Source organism: Salvia splendens, chromosome 13, assembly GCF_004379255.2.
Source record: "Salvia splendens isolate huo1 chromosome 13, SspV2, whole genome shotgun sequence".
Classification (NCBI taxonomy): Eukaryota; Viridiplantae; Streptophyta; class Magnoliopsida; order Lamiales; family Lamiaceae; genus Salvia; species Salvia splendens.
Genome location: NC_056044.1, coordinates 9,277,222 through 9,297,931, shown reverse-complemented (window position 1 = coordinate 9,297,931; position 20,710 = coordinate 9,277,222). Strand labels below are relative to the sequence as shown.

Sequence of the window (20,710 nt, the reverse complement as noted above, 5' to 3'; positions counted from 1 at the left end):
AAAACTTGAAGCTCTCGAAGTTCTTGTCGAGTAATTACAAAAAAGAATCCGTATCATAATATTATTTGCCGTAATTTTTTCGCCAGTGAAAAATAACAAACTCGGGTAAAGTTTGTGAAATTATTTGTCAAAGTTTAAAATTAGTGGGAAAAACCAAACTTCTTGAAAGTTCCATGATATTAGGGTCAATATCCCAAGATTTTAATATTATTATGACAATGTTTTATTGACAACTGGCAAAAATAAAAACTACACAAATGTTAATAGAGGCAGAATTCACATCCTGGATGAGATGATACATTCATACAAAAATAAAACCAAGATTCAAGACTTTCAGATAAACGAAACCAAGTAAGAATACATAACTTGCCGAGTCAAATGTTACATATGCATTAAGACGTAGTAATATTTTATGTTTAATTTATCAGCATTCGTATAGCAATATAGTTAATAATTGCCGCAGGTGATAATTTTCCTCACATCATTCATCCAAGTCTAAGATGCCTTTAGATCATCCAAGCCAACGCTAGCCTGCCAAAGGGAGAACAATATTTCAACAATATAGGTAGGAAAAAAAGAACCTAATTTGAAATGTTAATATGTTTCACAACCAGAGATCATACCAAGAATTTGTGGTTCTCCTCAAGAAATGGTGAGAAAGTGTTGCAAAATTTCTCAATATCACTATTAGCATCACCATCTCCGGCAACGACGTCCAAGAACTTTTTCCTATCAGGAGCGAGCTTCATAGCAAGCTGAAATTTTGTTCCATAATAAGCATTTTGTTAAGGTACAATTGAACTTAGAAAACTTAGAACCTGCACAAATGACAAGTTTCAAATGCAAAGATTAAGAAAAAAATATCAGGAACCAAATTATCAGGTTTCCGAGTAACAGCTTTCAGTTCCCTGCATTGACATTCTCAGGTTGTATATGATCTTAATTGACAAGAAAGTGTAGAGAACATATTCCACATGGGTCATCAATACCCAATTCACAAACTCAACTAAAGCTTGGAGCATTCTAACTGAAAATAATAAGCATTGAGAGTTCTTACAGAAAAACTTGAACTAGCCAGCCAACCATGCCACTTTTTCAGGGTCTTCGCATAGGCATCACTACATGCTAGAGACATAGACCAGTCTTGATGATGAATTAAATTCCGAAATAACTCTACCAAGAAATCCATTGCCCTACAAGTTAAGAAACTCTTATGTAAGTCTGTTTTTAAGCCAAATACGTAACAACGAGATTACATGCATACTACTGCAAGTCTCTAGCATGTACATTTAAGCAAATGAAGATATAAAGGAACACTACCAACTCAATTTGGAATTAATGAGAAGAGAAAGTAATCGATTTGGTATCATTTCTACCTTGTCAACCACAGGAGGCCATTGGTGCAACTAGATGAGCCTTTAGCAGTCTTAGCATCAACTTCTTCTTGTACCATAGTGTATAGATGGATATACTTTGTTGGATTTGACAAATATTTGTTTTCTAGTCTCTAGAGTTCAAGAGATGAAGATGTGATTTGGTATAAGATCCAAAGAACATTGATAATGGTAGTTAAGTATGTGAACTATAGACGTAAATCATCTTACAGTTATATTGCCTCCGATGTCAGATTTGACAATTGCCATAGCAGCTCCAAATTTTTCTGCAGAATTCATGGCTAGTTAAATCTTACTCATCAATTCCTTCCCATCACAGGAATATTAATATTTTAAAACATTTTAGAGCTAAGGGATTATTGTGACTTAATGAGAAAATAAAAAAATGTGCCTTATGACACACACCAAGTGCTTATTGCATCACCCAAACATTTTACAATTAGCTTCATGGTAAGTTGACTTGAAAGATTTACCTAAAAGTCTGTTCAAGTTAAGAACCCTGATTTGATGTTGAGTTTAGTCCCTTTAACTCATCTATTTTTATGACACAGTGAATACTGATTAAGATCCATCATCCAAGATGGAAACTAGATCAAAACGGATCTACAGATCAACTAGTTTAAATGATTGCATACATATATACATTTATATGGTAGCAAAGGAATAAGCAGCCACTATCCGAAGGTATGCACCAAAGAATCCTCAATCCCATGCAACAAACCAGAAACCATAAGGAAGGGACACTGCAACACAGAAGTGTCTGTGATGCAGTTGTGGGGTTCAAACTTGTGACCTCAGCTCAAGTTCCTAGCACTACACCACAACGCCAACACTAATTCTCAACATTAAATATGACATTTTGACGGGCCAGAAGTAAATAAGGACCCAAACATCTAACAGCTGATTTATAATCATAAATGCTGGTGGCAAACAGCTAAACCACAAATATTAGATAGTTAACTATAGTCTGCAAGTAAAACACAAATAAACAAATGAATGTCTCCTAGTATATTAAAAAAGTGCAAAACTCAAAATGTACATTGGTTCAGCATAAACTCATGAGAAATTACCGATCACAGGTAAAATAAGGTTGCATACATCCAAGAATGGCTTGGTTAGCATTATTCCATCTTCCGACTTAACATGCTGCATTCCTTCCAATGCAGGTCTGAATACCGTGCCCTCCATTTCCGTCTTTACTGCATAGTTAAGCAACATTTCCTTACAAAATACAGGGAAAATAGAAAAACGGGCAGCGGTCACTGCAACCCAGGATCTCAGAGACTAATAAGAAACTAATGCGCCTAATTCCACATTCATCTTGATTTACAGCTGCTTATATTAAATAGATCTCCGAACTCCAAAAAACTAGATCAAAAATACGCACGGATCTAAATTCAACTGACGTAATTGAAATGTCAATGATGCTTATGGTTCAGAAGAATTGACCGACCAGATTGTTCTCAAAATCTTCTCAATCTTAACCAAAATATAGTATGATTAACACCGTAAGCTCAAAAGTAGACAACAGATCGTGATCGTTGACAACAAGCAATTTAGCATCTAATCAAATCAAAAAAGAAGAGAAACAAGCAAGCAATATCAAATTAACAAACATGGAAGATAAATTGGTGAAGAAATGCAAGGGACTACAGATTCGAGCGTGCCTGAGAGATTGGGGGGAGAGTAGATTCTGCAATTTAATAGCAGTGTCGTTTGCAAATAGCTTTGAAAAAACGCTGCGCTGCTTCTTTCCTTTTTATACTACGGAACTACGTCGCTTTTTTTTTAATAAGCCAAAAATATCCGCAATATAAATAAGAGTAAACTCGTACTTGTTAGCGGATCACCTACTCCAAAACCCTCCTAATATGTGAGGGTGGAGTAGGAAATGTATAAGGGTTTTGGAGTGGGTGATCCGTTCCGTTACTTACACCTTCCACTCAATATGTTCATATTTCCTTATTAGTTTGTTTTATTCTAGATGTTAATTTTTTATATTTACCCCACCTAATAATTCCTTCTAAAATTTTATGTTACTCGAGAATGTGGACATCATGAGTAGGACGGAGGAAGTACCCATTTTCAAAACTAGTACCCATAAAATGGGGTTTGTACCTTTCAGTACCCAATATTTACAATATCACATTCTCAGTCGAAAAAATTCATATATCCCAAATTCAGTCTCGCTTTTTACTATTTTAACCTACAGTCCTTGAGGAGTGTATTTGTCCATTAAACTACAACTCAATTCAATTTAAGTCAAAATAAATTACAACTTGATTCATGTAGAAAAATCGGTATCTAATGAATTATAAATTATTGTTGTAATCAAGCATTACACTAAAAATGAATGCTTTAAAAATAAGAGTGAACTACGCAAATGGTCCATGAACTATGCGTTTTGCACGCAAATGGTACCTAAACTTTAAAAATATCGTGGGTAGTCCCTGAAATAAGGTGTAATCACATTTTTTATACTTTTTCACTTTATCACAATTTTACACCAAAAAAGCCCCCAATGCATAATTGTCTTAGAAATTCCTAAGGGCAGAATTGTCAAGTCAAAGAAGGAGTAACCCTAAGGATTTGGGTCATATCGTCCTATAAATAAAGGCATGAACTTAAGGGAAGAGATCTCTCTTCCAGCTCCCGGTTCCATGCACCACCTCAAGCTCCAAACCTCCGGCCACTTGCCGAAGAAGTTGTTCGCCATGCAGTTCCATTCCAGCCGACGTAGTTATTCCAGCAGCAGTTTCACCGATTAGGACAAAGACTTTCCGTTTTCACTTTCATTTTAGTTTTAGTTCCTATTATTGTTTAGTTTAAAGATTTCCGTAGTTACGATTTACATTTGATCTTGTGTGTTGGTTGAATAGTATTTTACCTCGTTTTCCCGCTTTGCACCGTGAATCTTGTTTTAGCTTAAGTAATGAAGCCTTGTTTCGTTCTTCTTGTGTTGATCTCATCCTAGATTTAGATGCTTATTTCGATTACGCCTAGTTCAAAATAGTTCTGAACGTTCATAACAGGGGCGAAGCTAGGAATTTGTAATGAGAGGAGCAAATTTACATATAAAGGAATTTTAAGAATTTGAGGAGGGGCACTCTGTGAGAAACTAAAAGAAATAAATTATAAAATATACAATATATGCGTGAATATGAAAATATGATGTGGGGCAATTTCCCCTCTTTTAATACACATAAATCCGCCCCTGGTTCATAAGTGTTTTGCATGCTTTGATCCGACATACCCCACTAGTTATGCATGTTTTTTTTTCTATTTTGGCCAGTTTACGTAAATCTGAGTTTGTTTCATTCAGTTTTTGTTTTCCAAGTTAGATCTTGCATTTATGTTTTCGGGCTCTAAGATTCATCCATGGAGATCGTTATTTGTAGTTAGTTTAATAGTTAGTTTAACTTGTTGACGAAGAAAATACCCAGATCCAAGAGTGGGAGCAGAAATATGCTTTATGTTTTTGTAACTTCACCTTTTTCAGTGTAGTTAGTTAAGATCAGTGTACCCTGTTGCTTTTACCTTTTGTCTAGTCTAATTTTAGTAAGTTCCGTTTAGGTTTTTTTTTATTTTAGGTGGGCTATTAGCTAAGTTTCTCATACATCTGCATATTGTTTCACGTCGTCATGCATTTTGAGTCACACCCGACATCTTGATCAGTATAGGTATAGCATCTGATTTCATTTCAGTCCACCTTAGTTAGTCTCAACCCCATAAAGCGTGGTAGCAATCCAACCCTTTCAAAATGTAATTGCAAGTATACACGCCCTCTCCATCTCTGTAGGACTGATCCTTACTCCCCTATACTTATTAGCTGATAGAAGTGGGTTGAAGTTTTGATAACATAGGTTTAGGCACAACGACAAAACTAGGTCTAGGAACCCTCCTGGCCAATTCACATGCATATAATGTATAAAATGCCTGCATAACCCTACGCTCTTTTGAATTATAAGAGTCGCTTGACAAGAAGTATCAGACGAGGACGAAGGTATAAACAGTACTCCTTCATATCTAAAAATATTTGGGCTAAAAAGTGGGCACATGGAGAGCATCCACAGCGGTGCTCTTCCGCAAGAGCAACTGTCGTGCCGAAAGAGCCTTGAATAGTGTAAGAGCATACTCTTGCGAAAGAGCATAGATGTGGGTATTGTGCTCTTGCGGAAGAGTAAGGAATTAAAAATGAATAAATATGGGTTCGGGCTTACATCCGTGCTCTTGCCAAATAGCATAGATGGGGATCGTTTGACTACTAATGGAAGAATTGCAAGTCATTGTATGATCATCCTACCAAATCATTTTATGGTTGCAACAATTATCGAGAAGTTTCCTCATGATAGAAATTCATTTCATAATCTTATCTAATGATTGCAAAGTGAAAATATAGACATGAGTACAAGAGTGATCAATTGTTAACTCATCATTTAATTGCTAACTATAACTAATTTAAAACTATGGGATTTTAGAAATCTTGTGGTCTACAATTTGCCATGTGTAATTTTATTTTTCATTTTTTAATATTAAAAAGATAATTGCAACTATCAAATTTAGGGTTTAGAAACACAAAGTCAATACAGTATATGAAATACATAAACACAAAGACATTGCAATGTCAATACAGTTTTATATTGATATTATACAAGCATTATATTGACATATTATGTGATTTGTATTGATATAAAGCTGTTAACGAAATTTATGAATATTTACGAAAATTTTATCAAATTTTGGCTTCGAAACATATGCATGTTGGATCTCGTTGGAATCCTTATAAAATTATCTTTAATTTGATATATGTTATGCGGAAAAATAATTTAAATCAAGATAGTTATATGCATTTAAAGTTTTTGGATAGTTTTCAAAAATTAGTTATAACTAATTTGTTGTTAATTGACATTAAACCCTAATTGATATTTTTTGTGCATGGTATTGATACTCAAGGGTTGAATGATCTTGACCTTTAATTTAAAAATCTAATGGCTATCGTTTATTTGTAGTTAGCAATTTAAATGTGAGTTAACAATATAACACTCTACGTTGATAGTTAAGCAGTGAGACACAATGAATATAACTATTCCTTGTATGTTTTAATTTCAAACAGTTTGATCAGATTGTTGAATTCACCACTATTGGTATCCGCATGTATTCTGATTCGATGCATGAACTATACTTCTATATACCAATCTACATCTTTTTTCTATATTTCTCTCCATTAGATTTAGGTTTTTAATTCTCCACAATACAAAATATTACACTTTAAGTGAAGCATTTCTTATTCGGTACATAATTTTATGCAGTGTTATTTTGTGAGTTAAATAAGGAGAGAATAAAGTAGAAAATTTGATGTTTCTATTTTAAGAAATACTATGTCATTTAGAGTAAACATTTCAAAAAGATAAATGTGTTACTTAGAGTGGTGTGAATGAAGTAATTATTTAATTATCGCATTGGGATAAAGCCAATGAGCTTTTTTCTATTGTATGATTAATTCATTTATAGCCCAACTATAATTAATTAATTCATATTAATCTTACAATCTCACACTTGGACCAACATTAAGGGCTCGTTCGCTGATCCATATTTGGGCATAAATCGGGCCAACTCAGGTTATTTATAGTTGTTTGGTTTTCATTAAATAACAACGGTTGGCCTTCGAGAAAGCCTCCGGCCTGCATTGTTGACACATTTTTTGAGCAAAAATAAATCACGGAGCTTAGCTGATATTTCATTTCTGGTCCGCTACAGTTTCCAAGATTTGAAACAGAAATTACCATTGTATCCCTGAAAATTTTGAATCCACCTCGGCAATGCCATTGTCATTTTGGAGTTTGTTTTTCTCTCTTTCCCCTCATTCCACATACCCTTGTTCTCTCTCTCTACTTGTTCTCTCCTTACCGGCAACGCATCAATCACCCGAACAAAGGAACGTTCAACAGTCGGGTTTCATTAGAATGTAACGTTTCCGGTCATCGTGTGGAACGGGCTCGTCGTGAATACTTGGTGTTATTGTGTCTACAAATGTTGCACTTTCTTCGTATCTGACAAATATGTGTTATTTAATGTCGGAAATTTTGAACAACTTTCAAATGCCTAAAGTTCGCCCGGTCTGTCGATTCGGACAACATCCTTTTAAGTCGAAGTAGCTCTGATGAAAAGGTATACGGGTTCTTAAAGATCCGGGTTTTTTTGAGGAGGTTGTCATTTTCCGGCAAAAAAAAGTAATTTTTTTACTTTGATTTTGAACAACTTTCAGATCCGTCTTTCGTCGATTCTGACAACGGTGTAGACAAAATCGAAGTAGCTTCGGTAAAGAGGTATGCGGGTTTCATATATCCTTTTTTTGTGTGGTTTTGATTTTCCTGTGACAACGTTAGTAGTTTTTTTGCTATGATTTTGTAAGCGAGCTTGCGTATGTGGTGATTACATGGTGATTTATGTGTGGTGATGTTTTATCGATTTGTCATTGGTTTAGATGAGAAACTCGCGTTGTAAGTACCATCTGGTCCACCTTCTGGTGGAGAACATATTGCAAAAATTTCGCCTTGAAACCATAACATTAGTCCACCGATATTTGAGGTGTAAAAGTCGCAGGAGGCACCATGTAATTCTTGATAACGCTCGGCGGTATAGTGTACTTAACAAGCTTCCTATGCAAGTGAAGCATATGGATCGGCTGGTTAATGTCACTGACTACGATTGTGTGGCTAACCTACGAATGGACCGTAACACTTTCGGCCGCCTTAGTCGTGTTCTATCAAGTCGAACTGGTGTGGTAACTGGAAAGTGCGTTGGTGTAGAAGAACAAGTTGGAATGTCCGTGCTTGTGTTGGCGCATCACCAAAAGAATCGGGTGGTCAAGTTCCAGTTTTGGAGATCTGGATCGACGGTTTTCCATTACGTGAACAAAGTGTTGGGGGCTGTACTGAGTTTACATGATATATTGTTGTCTAAACCTGAGGCGGTTCCTGTTGGGTGTCTGGACAACGGGTGGAAATGGTTCAAGGTGTGCTTAGTGACTGAGTTCATCTTACTGAATGGTATGCAAAACAGTCCCATTTCCAATTTAATGAGATTTGTTTGCCTTCATATGGCAGGGTGTCTGGGGGCGCTTGACGGTACACACATTAACGTATTGGTGAGCAGTACAGACAAGCCACGGTATCGAATGCGAAAAGGGCAGATTGCAACAAATACATTGCCGGTTTGTGATAGAGACATGCAATTTGTGTTCGTCCTCCCAGGGTGGGAGGGTTCGGCAGGGGATTCCCGGGTGTTGCGTGATGCCGTGACACAACAAGGAGGGCTAAGGGTCCCGCAAGGTTGGTATTTAGGCATGTCATTAGTACACGTTCACAGACTAGCCCTGTATCATTGGTATTTAATTACAACGTCGGCTTTTCTCAGGATGCTATTACTTATGCGACAACGGTTATGCAAACAGTAACGGCTTCTTGACGCCCTACAAAGGAGTCCGATACCACCTGAAAGAGTGGGGTCCTGGTAATGCGGCACCGCAGAATCCAAAAGAATTGTCCAACATGAGACACACTAAAGCGAGGAATATAATCGAGCGCGCGTTTGCGGTGTTGAAGATGCGCTGGGGCATCCTGCGTTGTGCATCATATTACCCTATCAAAACTCAGATACGGTTGACTATGGCGTGCTTTCTGTTGCATAATTTCATACGGCGGGAGATGTCTGTTGACCCTATAGAAGCCCAGATTGAGTCGAACGTAGAATACACCACCAACATTCACGATGTGGACGGAGCTGATTTTGTCGACCACGTGGAACCGTAAGCAGAATGGACGCAATTTCGAGATGATTTAGCAAACGCAATGTGGCAACATAGACAGCGTCATTGAGGCGTCTTTTTTCAAAATGACTTTGGCTTTGATGTTGACTTTATGACCGACTTTTTCCACTTCATGCTACAATGTTTGTGTATGTCAAAAGTGATGGTGTTTGTTTCGTCCCTGTGTATGTCAAATTTGATGAATAATTGATTGCAGCTAACACCAAAACACACCATGGATCATGGAGGGTACCCACCGTTATGCAGCTGTGGTAACGACAGAATGGAGTTGCGGCGTGCCGGTAAATCAGCCAGGCATGCGGGTAGGTACTACTACAAATGCCCAGTCAATGGGGATCACTATGGATTGTTCTAATGGGTCGACGAAGAACCTACAGTCGAAGACGTGGCTGCGGCTGGACAGTCCACACATATGAGCCGCCATGTCCTTTACCACGACACTAATTCCACTGCTTCTAACTACCACGACGCTAGGTGCCAAACATGTTGTGGACGTAACGATTGGGGCGTCGTAGTACCGCCGATTAGTATACTTGGTTTCTTGACTGTACTGCTAGTCCTTATTGATTTCTAGTCGGCAAACTAGTGTGATGTTTGCGTTGTTTGTGTGTTGTTTGTTTGAAGACAATGCTCCTGGTTAATGGAGGTTCGGTTTTAATAAATAAACATTAATTGCTAGACCACACATATTTTGTAACACCATTGCAGTATGCCATAAACATCGATTGAAGATGGTTAAAGTTAAAACCCAGGAAAAAGTAACATGATGTATGGACCCATGTTACAAGCAAAATCAGTCTTCAATCCAATCTACCAAAGCGATTAAAATAACAATCAAAACAAGCTCCCAACCTACGACACACACGCAAAGATACACGACCTCGCAGCCGCACATTACGCCTTCTCCACAAGCACGTAAAAGGTGACCTCATCGGGATTCACCAGTTTTAAATGACAACGATCCCAGATTACAAGCCCCTGCGTACGCCTGAACTGTTTCCACCCCTTTTTCACCCAGATCTTCGATTCGTTATGCCTCAGTGAAAACACCGAGGCCGTCTCCCCGGTGAGGAAGTAAACCGGCGCTTGTAGTGCCCCCATGCGGATATGACGATGCCAGAATCCATATGGTATCTCCAAAGTGCGAGCAAGGTGGGTTGGGGTTAACGTCACACTTCAATGTAGTACACAGCTCTAACTTTATTGAACGAATCAATATCACACTTCAATGTGTGACTCTTTAGGCCTCCATTATTGACGACGATATAACTGAAGTTTGCACAAAACCCGTAGACTGCGTTGACAGCGTAGCTCGATATATGAACGTTGTTTATGTGAATGGATAACACATGCATTTACATAAAGGTTATAGTAATATCCATTCATTCATGAACCACTCAATTAAGCCTAAGATTTTCAGTTAACTATTCAAATAGTTTAATCATTTTATCTCATCTTTATTCGATGACTCATGCAATCATATTAAATTACTTTAATTAAATATCTCTTTGTGTTGGCCAACTTAATGGTCAAATAATATACATAATATTAAGTGTTGTTTTGAAATTTTACTCGAGAAATGAATTATATTCTTGGCTAAACTACCACTTCCATTTGTTTTATATTGTACTCAACACAAGTTTGTCTTTTAATATTCTTTTTCTTTGGGAGGCAAAGCATAGTATATGGTCAAGGACTCAAAGCACATCAATCAATAAAACAAAAAGTGTAATGACTTCATATCAAAGGATTATTACATCCTGCACTATTAAAAATAATTTAATAATTGGTTACACCAATACTCTCCAAAGTATCTATTATGTCCATTATGTATATAATATCTTCTAGTTGTGAGAACAACTATATATTCACTAAGAATATGATGTAGACAACATACTAATATCATACATATATAATACTATATATCATTAACATCTCATTCTTGATGATAATTGATGTTGAATTACACTATAATTAATGTTTTAAATTCCAAAAAAATTTGAATAAATGCACACATTTAAACAATTATTCCCATAAATGAACAAAACCTTATAAAAAATATAAAATGTGATTACGTCACGTAATAATATCTCAATCTTGTGTAGTATGGGTTGGATCATTATAGTCCTTTTCGAATAGAGCTAGTATAATATGGGTCGGATCATTTTAGTCCTTTTCGAATGGAGCTATTCAAAATTAACGGTCATTGCTAAATGGATTACTTCACTCATATGTTGATTACCGAAAACGCCTAGCGTTCTAAACAAAAAAAACATCAAATTTTCAAACAAATCAACAATACAATTGCAACAGTTTTTATTCGAGATAAAACAAGAACATTTAACATAATAATTTGATCAGAAAACGAACACTTGAGTATGACATTTGCAATTTATTTTTCTAAAATATAATTCTGGAGGCGACACCTCAAATAGAACTAGATCTTCCTCGCCGCCACCGACGAGGTCTAGGAAATGCACATATAAGGTGATGGAGATAATTTCTATAACTGGCATTGACGTCAACGACGACGACGACAGCGTTGATTCAACTAGAATACTTTCACAATACTTTGATAGCATTTCCTAATCCGTTTGTCGACGATCCTATTGTCGCCTTCGTCTTTGTCCTCCATCGGCCAGTTGTTAAGCAACATCACATCTGTGCCAATGCGGAGCTTGCAACTTCGGACTTGGTCTCGCTCGATAGGCAACGACGCGAGCAGCAAGACCACCAACGACGCTGGTCTCACAAGTATTATTTTTAGGCTTGATTCTTAGAGCATCCACAACGGTGGCAACACTCCGTACACGCTTCTCCGCCACTGCGCTCTTGCCGCTGGCAAGGACGTGCTCTCCGTGCCAACGAGCAGGGCGACGTAGCGCGTTTCTATTGGTCGTTGTCATTTTTTTTTAAATAATACCAAAAATTAAAAAATATACATTTTTTGGATTCCCAAAAATATACAGATTTTATTACCATTTTTTGAATTTTTTTAAAAAACATTTAATCCCAAAATCATATATAAATACACACATTCATCATCCATTTTGGCGAAATTCGGCCACGAGTAGTGGGTTTTTTTAATTTTATGAATTTAATTATGTAATTTTTAATTTTTAGGATTTAAATTATGTAATTTTTAATTTTTAAGAGTTTAATTATGTAATTTTTAATTTATAGGTATTTTTTAATTTTTTTGTAATTTGTAATATTATTTCGGTTATTTTTAATGAATTTTAATTTTGTGAAAATGTTTTTATTTAAATTGAATAATGGAATGGTGGGGCCCTTATGCTCGTCCTTGCGGAAGAGCACGGATGTGCGTGTTGTGCTCTTGCCTAAGAGCAGAAAGAAAAAGTGGGGCCGGGCTCACAACCGTGCTTGTTGGCAAGAGCACGGTTGTGGATGCTCTTAGCGTTAAATGTTCTTAGTCCATCTTAGATCATAATTGTAGCGATTGCACCGTTGCTTCTTTGGATCTTTTGGTGTTTTTAGTCCTTGACATATGAATAAATTCATCTTTTTAGTGTTGACCATTTCATTTTTAACAACTTCGTCCAAGAATGACAAAAAATGGCATGAATTATTGTACATGATGACCCAAACATGTGAACATATAGTTTGGGGATAAAATAAAAGAATGTTCTTATGTAGAAGGAACAAAATATACTTTACTCTATGACAAATAGAAACTCCATTTGTATCATTCAAAAATCAAAATTATCAGTTTCTTGAATGACAAAATTTTAGGTGGCATTATTGATTGTAATAATGATTATGCTCACTTTCATTACTATCATCATCACAAGTTCGATACAACGAGATTTATATTTCTATAGACAATTAGGATCAGGCAGTTCTTCAAATATGAAAAACAATAAAATAGAATTGGAGTGATACGATGACTTGAGATCAAAATTTTATGTACCAAAAAAAAGCTCAATGAAATGTAGGGAAGCCATGAACAAAATGTACTCACAATAGACGAGGCCACGTCACGACTTCTTCGACTGCATCGAATAGGAAGCAGTCAGAATCGGAAAAAAAATGGATGGATCAGTGCATAAGTGAGGATGAATATAGGATAAAGCTTGCCTTGCTTAAATACTTCTTATGCACGCTCAATGCCTCTTTTAATGCCTTTTTCGCGTCCAAATTTCCAGTGATTTCGCCCAAGATCTAGAGATATGTTTCGAATATAGTGAGAAATAACCTGCACTAGGTTGAACATGCATCTGTGTATGCAGGAAAGAAGAAGTACCTGAACGACATCATCCATGCCTTGAGCCTCTCGTAAGAGTCTCTTATTCTTCTTCTGAAGTACACTAGCAACAAGGAACACAGCGAGAGCACCTCTCTGGTCTGTCCATCCAGTTTCTAAATTTTTTCTCTCAAATTTCCCGTACTGCTTGAGCATCTTCTTATGCTTCACTTTACCTTCACCTTGACTACGGGAAGAAGATGCATCCCTTGATTCCTCATATAATGTAAAGATATTTGGATTGTACTCCATCGCCCACATGACCTACATCCACCAAATTTCCAGTTAAGTAACATAGATATTTACAAAATATCTTTGGCACAAATTCCTGTTAAATGTGTCCAGTGAAAAAGGTAAAGTTTAGTGAATCGTTTGAATGGATGATAGGAGTTTGTACCTCCCAAAGATACATTGCATCCACAAACGAAAACTCTCTTCGAAACAGAACCATCAGCATACGAATAGCAAATAAATATTCCCCGCCATCCAGCTCCTCTATCAAAATGGAGATGTGGCCTTCAGTCACACAAAGATGAAACATGCATACATACACATATATTATACAGCAGGGGGGGGTAGCATGGGCTATCACACCAATATGTAAGATTAGCTTTTCTCATGTTTCTTTCGCGTGCAGGAACCAGATGTTAGCTTATTCGTTTAACACCTTTCAGTGTTCTTTTTGTTGGGTACGATAGGATTCTATCGAATGTGCCAGTTTACATACAGAAGAAAGGCAATATGTTGGAATCACTGCAGAAGCCTTAAATGATCTGGAATTTGCATTGATACATCTTGAACTGGGGTGCATAGTTCTCAGTAGTCAGTGCACCAATGTTCATTATATGTAGCTGAAAGCATCGCCTCATGACGCAAAAGTTCCCATACAAACTAAACGCGGACCTTCTAAGAATTTATGGCAGATTTCAATAACTCTCCAAATGAAGATTTAATATGTATTGTCTTAAATTAATTAATGAAAAATGGAAATTCTACAGAGAAAAATAGCCATACCAAGGTGCCGATGGAGTTTTGGGTCAATAGTATTAACAATTTGTGAAAGGGTTCCCAGTTGAGATTGAACGCCCATAGCACTCGACGTACACCTGAAGTTTTCCCTCTTCAAAAAGAAATGGAGAATGAATTACCAATGCAAGACAAGATAAAAAACATTATATATCTCTATTTCAGACAAAAATAGAAACAAGCCGACTTGATAATTACTAGCACGTCACTCTCACAGTTGGATACAGGGGACCAAGGTGCAATGATTATATGTTTTTAACAAAATAGAATAAGTCTACTGAGAGTCTGAGACACGTCAAGGACAGTTGCAATCATATCCTGCAAGAAACTAGTGGGAGGCCATACAATTAAACATAATAAACCTTTCTGAAAAAAAAGGTCATTGATTTCTGTAAAAAAGGAAGAATTGTAATGGAATAGAAAGCCTGTAACTTTGCTTTTTGCAAATCACTCTGTTTTTATGTTATTTCATACTATACAATTCTTTCCTTTGTGGGATCATTTTCCTTTGAGAGGGAATGAGAAGAATTAGAAAATGGATTGCTGGATATGCAAGACCGCGGATAAATGGAAATTTCATTGAACTATTTAATTCACCCATATAAGGAAGTTTAAATTGGAAATTTGGAAATATGAAATGGCTATATATCTTTCACTTGCTGGACAAGAGGAAGAAAGAGGCACTACGAGATTGTTGACTAAAGGGATCTTAAGCACTCTTTTAATAATTTGCTGTTTTTACTTGCTTCCAAAGTAACAAAATCGTCTCGTGTCAAAACAAAATTGTCTTATGCATTATATGATGCAAATTTTTCAGTGGATAAAGGAATCTTACTAGCCTACGCATTGCTCGCTCAAAGCACCAGAAGGCATCTGCTTCATGTTCGATAAGAATAACCATGGGAGAGCATATATCATTCATTCCTGCTCAAATGGAGTATAATAAATAAGAACAGGAAAGATCTTTCACTAATAGATATCACACCTCGGTACAGCCCAAGTACTTACCTTGAACATACCCAATATCTTTGTCCATCCAAGCATAGACAGCTAGAATATCCCAAAGCTTTGCCTGATTAGCTTCATTCTCATAGAATACAAGCGTGCGATCAGTTCGTACGACATCCAAACCTAGATTGGTTATGTTAGCTCTATGAACCAGCAATATACTGTACAACTTCGAAATGCAGGCCGAATGTCAGATAAAACTATAATTTTACAAATGACACTTGCATGAGTGAACACAAGCATCAGCACCACACCAAGAGGAACACAGGATATCAGACTGAACAAACATTAGGAGAGATAGGTAGAAACAATTATTGTTGACAAATATTTACTTTTAGAAATCAAGATGAAAATCAAGTCATGGCTGAGCACGAACCAATTTGAGATAGGCTTAGCATCCATTGAATCTCCATTTGGTCTAATTGACCAGAATTTGTAATGGCATAAGTATTGTTTTGAAGATCTGGTACTGGTTGGCCATCATCAGTAACTACAGGCGTTGTGATGAACTTTCCACTGCCAACAGTAGGTACCATCATTTGACATACAGCTTTCAGTGCATCATACTGTCCCCTGAATATGTATATATCAATATAATCAAATACACAGTGCACTGATATTATAGCTATAAGTATCCATATCATATAGTACATAATATTCAACAAATGCAGCCCACCAAGTTGGCAATCAAGTAAAGATATTATCTTAGCAGATTGTGTACTGGACCTTTAGCTTATCACAGTAGGAATTGAGATCATGTCTGGTGTTGAAAGGCAATTTTCGAAGTTGAGGCAAATAACCTAAGTTGTAACTTCAGTATCGCATAAAAAATCATCAACCAATGACCGAGGTATCATCATCAACAGAAGAAAGTATGAAGAAACATAATAATTTAGCCATGTAATAGAATCTAGACAAAATAGAGCATCATTTTATTGAAAAGTAGAGGGACACCAACTCCACTCTAAAGAATCACTATACCGGAGTTGATATATTGACGCAAAATTGTTGGTCAGTTATGTGCTCTGACTATTCATTTTCGAAAGCATCTCCTTAGGTTACACCCTGATACACATCATCCTGTCCTTTTCCAGCAGATTTTTCAAGTTTATCTCTAAGTATGTTTAGATCATCTTTCAAGTTTTATGTTTGAAGCCTTTAGTTAGAGTTTTATTTCACATTGGAGTCTTTAGTAGAATCTATAAAATAGATTTGTGTTTCTTAATCAAAGTGTCCTGCCAGCGTTTGCTGTGTGTTGCCCTCTTTGACATGTGGCCTTTTCGAAGTCATTATATTGTATCGTATTTTCCGTTCAGTTATAATATATTTTTGGGTTTGTCTTTGTTTTTCTTTTTGGTGGTTTTGCTTGTCTTAGTGGTTAGGATTTCTCAGAGTCCTTTGAAATATTTCATCTTGAACTAAACGGAAATCAAGAAGTGCCATTTTCTTCCATTTAGCCATAAGTTGATATATCTGTTGAGCAATATGATTTTCACAAGTATTGTACGATATGCACAGGCAAGTCCCCTTATCATAATTTCATATCCTTGTGTATCTGTGTCAACATAATTCGAAGTTTAAAGAAGTAATAAGTTGGACTCATAGAAATGTCTCTGCATAGGACGTCAGCCAAGTCTGGACACAAGTCTAGGTTCTATATATTTGAATAAATGGTAGTAATATTTATTAGCTGGATGGTCAATATTTTTTTTGTTTTTTCTCAAAGAAGATAAAATTCAATCCAAGGATAAATCTATTAAATGTCAATGGATATTACATGCTGAGAAAATACCAACAAGATTTGTTCCCCGCTTAAAACACAAGGAGGTTGATTTCTGCTGCTGAACAAATTCACATCTATAGTGCACACCTCTTATCGACAAATCTGAGATCATTTTAATTTGGGGGCATGATTAACATATCAAAAGGGGCATTTTTCTTGTTCGGGACGAAATTAGAATTTATCGGGAACCTTTTCTTAGTACAACTTTGGCAATGGAGCATTCCTCAAATGCGTAACACAATCCGTAAATGCGTAACGTGGTACATGCATTTCGGAAAATGCGTAACCTACTAATCATAATAAGCAAACTTCTCCATTTTCGGACAGAACACATTTCTGAAATGTGCGTTCTATGCAATGCATTTACGGAATGTGTGTTTAAGTTACACATTTAGAATGTTGTGGTCCATTGAATACGAATTTGAGGAATGCGCCATTGATAGAGTTGTAAATAAATAAATAAATAAATAAATAAAAGGTTCTCCTATTGGGAACCTCGATTTCTAATTTTTGTCCCAAACAAGAAAAAGCCATCAAAAGGCAGCCATATAAAATTTAGAACCGAATTGAGTGGACAGGATTCAGGCAGAACTTAACCCTTGTTGCCGTATGCAAGGGAAGAAAATTTTGAAATGGTGTGATATCCTTCTTGAATTAAAAAAGGATAATTTATCCTAATTGACATATCACAGTAGAATAACGTAGATTAACAAACAAAACTATAGCAAACTATGTCTTTATTTCCCCACACTCTGTAAGAGTAGGAGAGCAGGATTTCCTAATATCATTTTATTTTGTCCAGGCCAAAAAGAAGGTACTGCTATAATGCTATTCTAATAATATTACACAAAGCTATAGAAATGAGACTACATCCATACCTTCTTTGTCGCCTGATATCATTTCTTTCATCAAATGTACTGTTGGGATCAAAGCAACCTAACAAGAACTCCCAGACTACCCCTTTAATGGTAGGATGAATCCCCTAATAAAATAGTCAAAATAAGAAATATAGAATTTTATCAATATTTCAGTCGTTTAATTTTACTGATAGAACTCATAAGCTAGTTAAAACATTTCATTGTACACTGTACCAATTCTACTAAAAACTAAATGTAAGCAGATAATCATTTTCTGTCTAATTTGATATATTTCCCGGAATGTCTTTCCTTAAGGAGTAATTCCAATTTGCATGGAAAATATTCATCAACAGTAAAAAATATTACTTGCACAAGGCTGGACATAAGGTGGTTTCAGTAGAGCTTTTAACTGTAAGCTTGCCCCAATTGCCATTAAGCAAATGTCTCCAGGCTAAGATACAACTGTAAGTGAAACAAGTATTATACAAGGATAAATCTAAGTATTATACAAGGATAAATCTCTTCTTCTTCCACCATAATTATAACACTACAGTTTTCCAATTATTTAAGTAGCTTTATTGGAAAGCTATGTTGTGCATAATGTTCAGGCACTCAATGGAATGGATTACATTTATATTACCATTTTAGAGTGATAGGATCAATAAATTCTTGGTGTTGAAGCTCGATTTTTTCACTGGTGAAGACTGAAATTACTGAAAACCTATAGAAAGTGATGATTATAATTTTATAATTACACCATTGTGCCATTGTCGACCCCATCGGTCTATCCCAGCGAAACAAACAGGATTTTCTTGTGAGATAATTTAAGATTCAAACTAACGATGTTTTCCCAATATAGAAAACATGAAGCACATTAGAAAACGATTAAAATGGTGCATTTTGAGGACAATAGCTGGTTGGACCCATGAACACAGAATCCCATGAAAACTTCAATTAAGAAATGCATACTAACCCCTCTTTGGATTCTTCTAAGAATGGCAGCTATATCCAAATGGCCATCCACGGTAAACGCCGCATTCCATCTTCTTGGGCTTAAAGTTTTACCAACCTGTCAATACGCCTACGTAAGTAACTGTATTTCAAAATATACAGTAGACTTCTAGTGAAAGAAAGTAAAATTATCATATGCAATAGAAGCACGGGAAAGCAAGTATTATTTCAATGGACTTCCCTGTCCAACAAAGACAGCCATGAATTAATAGTTCGACAATCCAATGCCCATCGTTCCCCATAAACACACTTATTGGGACATTAGTCACGATTCGAGTACAACACATCCACATTGATAACCCAGGCTTGAATTAGCACATCAACGTTATGTCCTAAGCTCTCCAAGACTCCGACTCAATCCAATATGCAAATGTTAAGTTCAAGAACATTTATCTATCTTCCATGGCTTTTACTTCAGTGAAGTAGATGAAAAATTCATTTAGATAGCTTAAACATCTTCCATCAATAAACACACAGGTCAACTATCTAACAACACATTAAAATTAAAATTTGATCAAGAAATATGTACATACCCTCGCTTTAAACCGGGTCTTGGGAACATCACCTGCACACTCAGCTCTCACAGGATAATATGAACCCAACTCCTCAGAGGACGACTTGAAAAACATTGTGTTCCTAAATGAGAATTAAAACCGTTGCTTAAACAGAAACTTTTTAACATAAACATCCATATATCTTCCAAATGTACTTACAAGAGACTATAAATTAAGATTCATCACCAACATGATGAATGCAATAAATCAACGAAGCCCTATTTATTTAATTTGCAGCAATAGTTTCAATACATTAACAATTATGAACCATATAAACAGGGAAAAACTCATCCATAAATTAAACAAGCGCATAAATGTCAGGTATCATACCTTGTTATTAATACGAGTAATAAATCTCGGCGACGTCGATGCTCATAGAAGCTTGGTTGAATTTCAGGCGAATTTTACAATTAATGCTGAAAAATTGCGATTAGGGTTGGATGAGAAAGATGCAGAATAGAATAATGGTTGATTTGATTTAGTAGTAGGCTCGTAATGATGATTTTTGAAAGAAGTAGCTGGTTATATAATTCTGTTACCGTAAAATTTAACCATCTTTTCAAATTTGAAGTCATACTACTATTTCAATACTCTGAAAATTGAAATCGGACGTCCCGAGTTAATTCTCATAATCTAAATTCCAAATACATGAATCTAGAAAAAAAAATGTCTCATTTTTAAGTGTACACCATTTAAAATCATTACTCTCGTATTCTATTATAAATTCTATTATAAAACCAATATGTGGTCCACATTTTACTAACTCATTTTCTTATTTTTCTTCACAAAGTTAGACACTTTCTTAAATCTCGTGCAAAGTTAAAATGCGACTATAATGATGCATGGAGGGAGTACTAGTATCTTTTAAATTATCTTCTTATTTTTAAGATTTATCTTTAACTAGCAATTTTGATTTCTGTTCAAAATTATGCAAATCTAGTTTCCAAATTTAGAAAGTGCATATTCTTATGGGACGGACTAAAAA

General features: G+C 35.9%; 3 protein-coding genes across 7 annotated transcripts; 1 reads left to right on the top strand and 2 right to left on the bottom strand.

The window, feature by feature from the left end:
* Positions 1-275: 275 nt before the first annotated feature.
* LOC121761207 (glycolipid transfer protein 1-like) lies at positions 276-3,196 on the bottom strand. Of its 4 annotated transcripts, none has more exons than XM_042156819.1 (7): positions 3,062-3,196; positions 2,465-2,593; positions 1,605-1,660; positions 1,377-1,507; positions 1,058-1,193; positions 624-755; positions 276-531 (listed from the first exon to the last, which is right to left on the bottom strand). In XM_042156819.1, exons 2-7 carry the CDS (start codon positions 2,580-2,582, stop codon positions 496-498), a joined length of 609 nt encoding a protein of 202 aa, XP_042012753.1. In that variant the 5' UTR covers positions 2,583-2,593; positions 3,062-3,196; the 3' UTR covers positions 276-495. The 4 variants fall into 4 exon arrangements, with proteins under 4 accessions (XP_042012753.1, XP_042012754.1, XP_042012755.1 ...); XM_042156820.1 differs by having other exon boundaries at positions 2,465-2,588; positions 3,062-3,129; XM_042156821.1 differs by lacking the exon at positions 3,062-3,196 and adding an exon at positions 3,011-3,031.
* A 4,874-nt stretch (positions 3,197-8,070) lies between these two features.
* Positions 8,071-9,205, top strand: LOC121760450. Its single transcript, XM_042156111.1, has 3 exons — positions 8,071-8,443; positions 8,501-8,725; positions 8,811-9,205. The coding sequence occupies exons 1-3, from the start codon at positions 8,071-8,073 to the stop codon at positions 9,203-9,205; spliced, it is 993 nt and encodes a 330-aa protein (XP_042012045.1).
* Positions 9,206-12,904: 3,699 nt separating this feature from the next.
* Positions 12,905-20,238, bottom strand: LOC121760126 (rab GTPase-activating protein 22-like). Of its 2 annotated transcripts, none has more exons than XM_042155739.1 (12): positions 20,056-20,238; positions 19,705-19,807; positions 19,134-19,229; positions 18,182-18,285; positions 15,897-16,093; positions 15,521-15,643; positions 15,348-15,436; positions 14,501-14,606; positions 13,884-13,981; positions 13,487-13,750; positions 13,321-13,404; positions 12,905-13,235 (listed from the first exon to the last, which is right to left on the bottom strand). In XM_042155739.1, the coding sequence occupies exons 2-12, from the start codon at positions 19,798-19,800 to the stop codon at positions 13,221-13,223; spliced, it is 1,272 nt and encodes a 423-aa protein (XP_042011673.1). In that variant the 5' UTR covers positions 19,801-19,807; positions 20,056-20,238; the 3' UTR covers positions 12,905-13,220. The 2 variants fall into 2 exon arrangements, with proteins under 2 accessions (XP_042011673.1, XP_042011674.1); XM_042155740.1 differs by lacking the exon at positions 20,056-20,238 and adding an exon at positions 18,527-18,622 and having other exon boundaries at positions 19,705-19,749.
* Positions 20,239-20,710: the final 472 nt, after the last annotated feature.

What these genes read in the sequence shown, in the direction of transcription:
- LOC121761207 (XM_042156818.1), bottom strand. Translation starts at nt 2,612, where the DNA reads ATGTTGCTTAACTATGCAGTAAAGACGGAAATGGAGGGCACGGTATTC. An exon ending in GGCCTCCTGTGGTTGACAAG is followed by an intron (nt 1,194 to 1,376) that starts GTAGAAATGATA and finishes CTTAACTTGTAG; the next exon opens with GGCAATGGATTTCTTGGTAG. An exon ending in AGGAGAACCACAAATTCTTG is followed by an intron (nt 532 to 623) that starts GTATGATCTCTG and finishes TCCCTTTGGCAG; the next exon opens with GCTAGCGTTGGCTTGGATGA.
- LOC121760450 (XM_042156111.1), top strand. Translation starts at nt 8,071, where the DNA reads ATGGATCGGCTGGTTAATGTCACTGACTACGATTGTGTGGCTAACCTA. An exon ending in TGAGTTCATCTTACTGAATG is followed by an intron (nt 8,444 to 8,500) that starts GTATGCAAAACA and finishes TTCATATGGCAG; the next exon opens with GGTGTCTGGGGGCGCTTGAC. An exon ending in AGGGCTAAGGGTCCCGCAAG is followed by an intron (nt 8,726 to 8,810) that starts GTTGGTATTTAG and finishes GGCTTTTCTCAG; the next exon opens with GATGCTATTACTTATGCGAC.
- LOC121760126 (XM_042155739.1), bottom strand. Translation starts at nt 19,800, where the DNA reads ATGTTTTTCAAGTCGTCCTCTGAGGAGTTGGGTTCATATTATCCTGTG. An exon ending in AGATATTGGGTATGTTCAAG is followed by an intron (nt 15,437 to 15,520) that starts GTAAGTACTTGG and finishes CCATTTGAGCAG; the next exon opens with GAATGAATGATATATGCTCT. An exon ending in AAAACTCCATCGGCACCTTG is followed by an intron (nt 13,982 to 14,500) that starts GTATGGCTATTT and finishes CCATTTTGATAG; the next exon opens with AGGAGCTGGATGGCGGGGAA.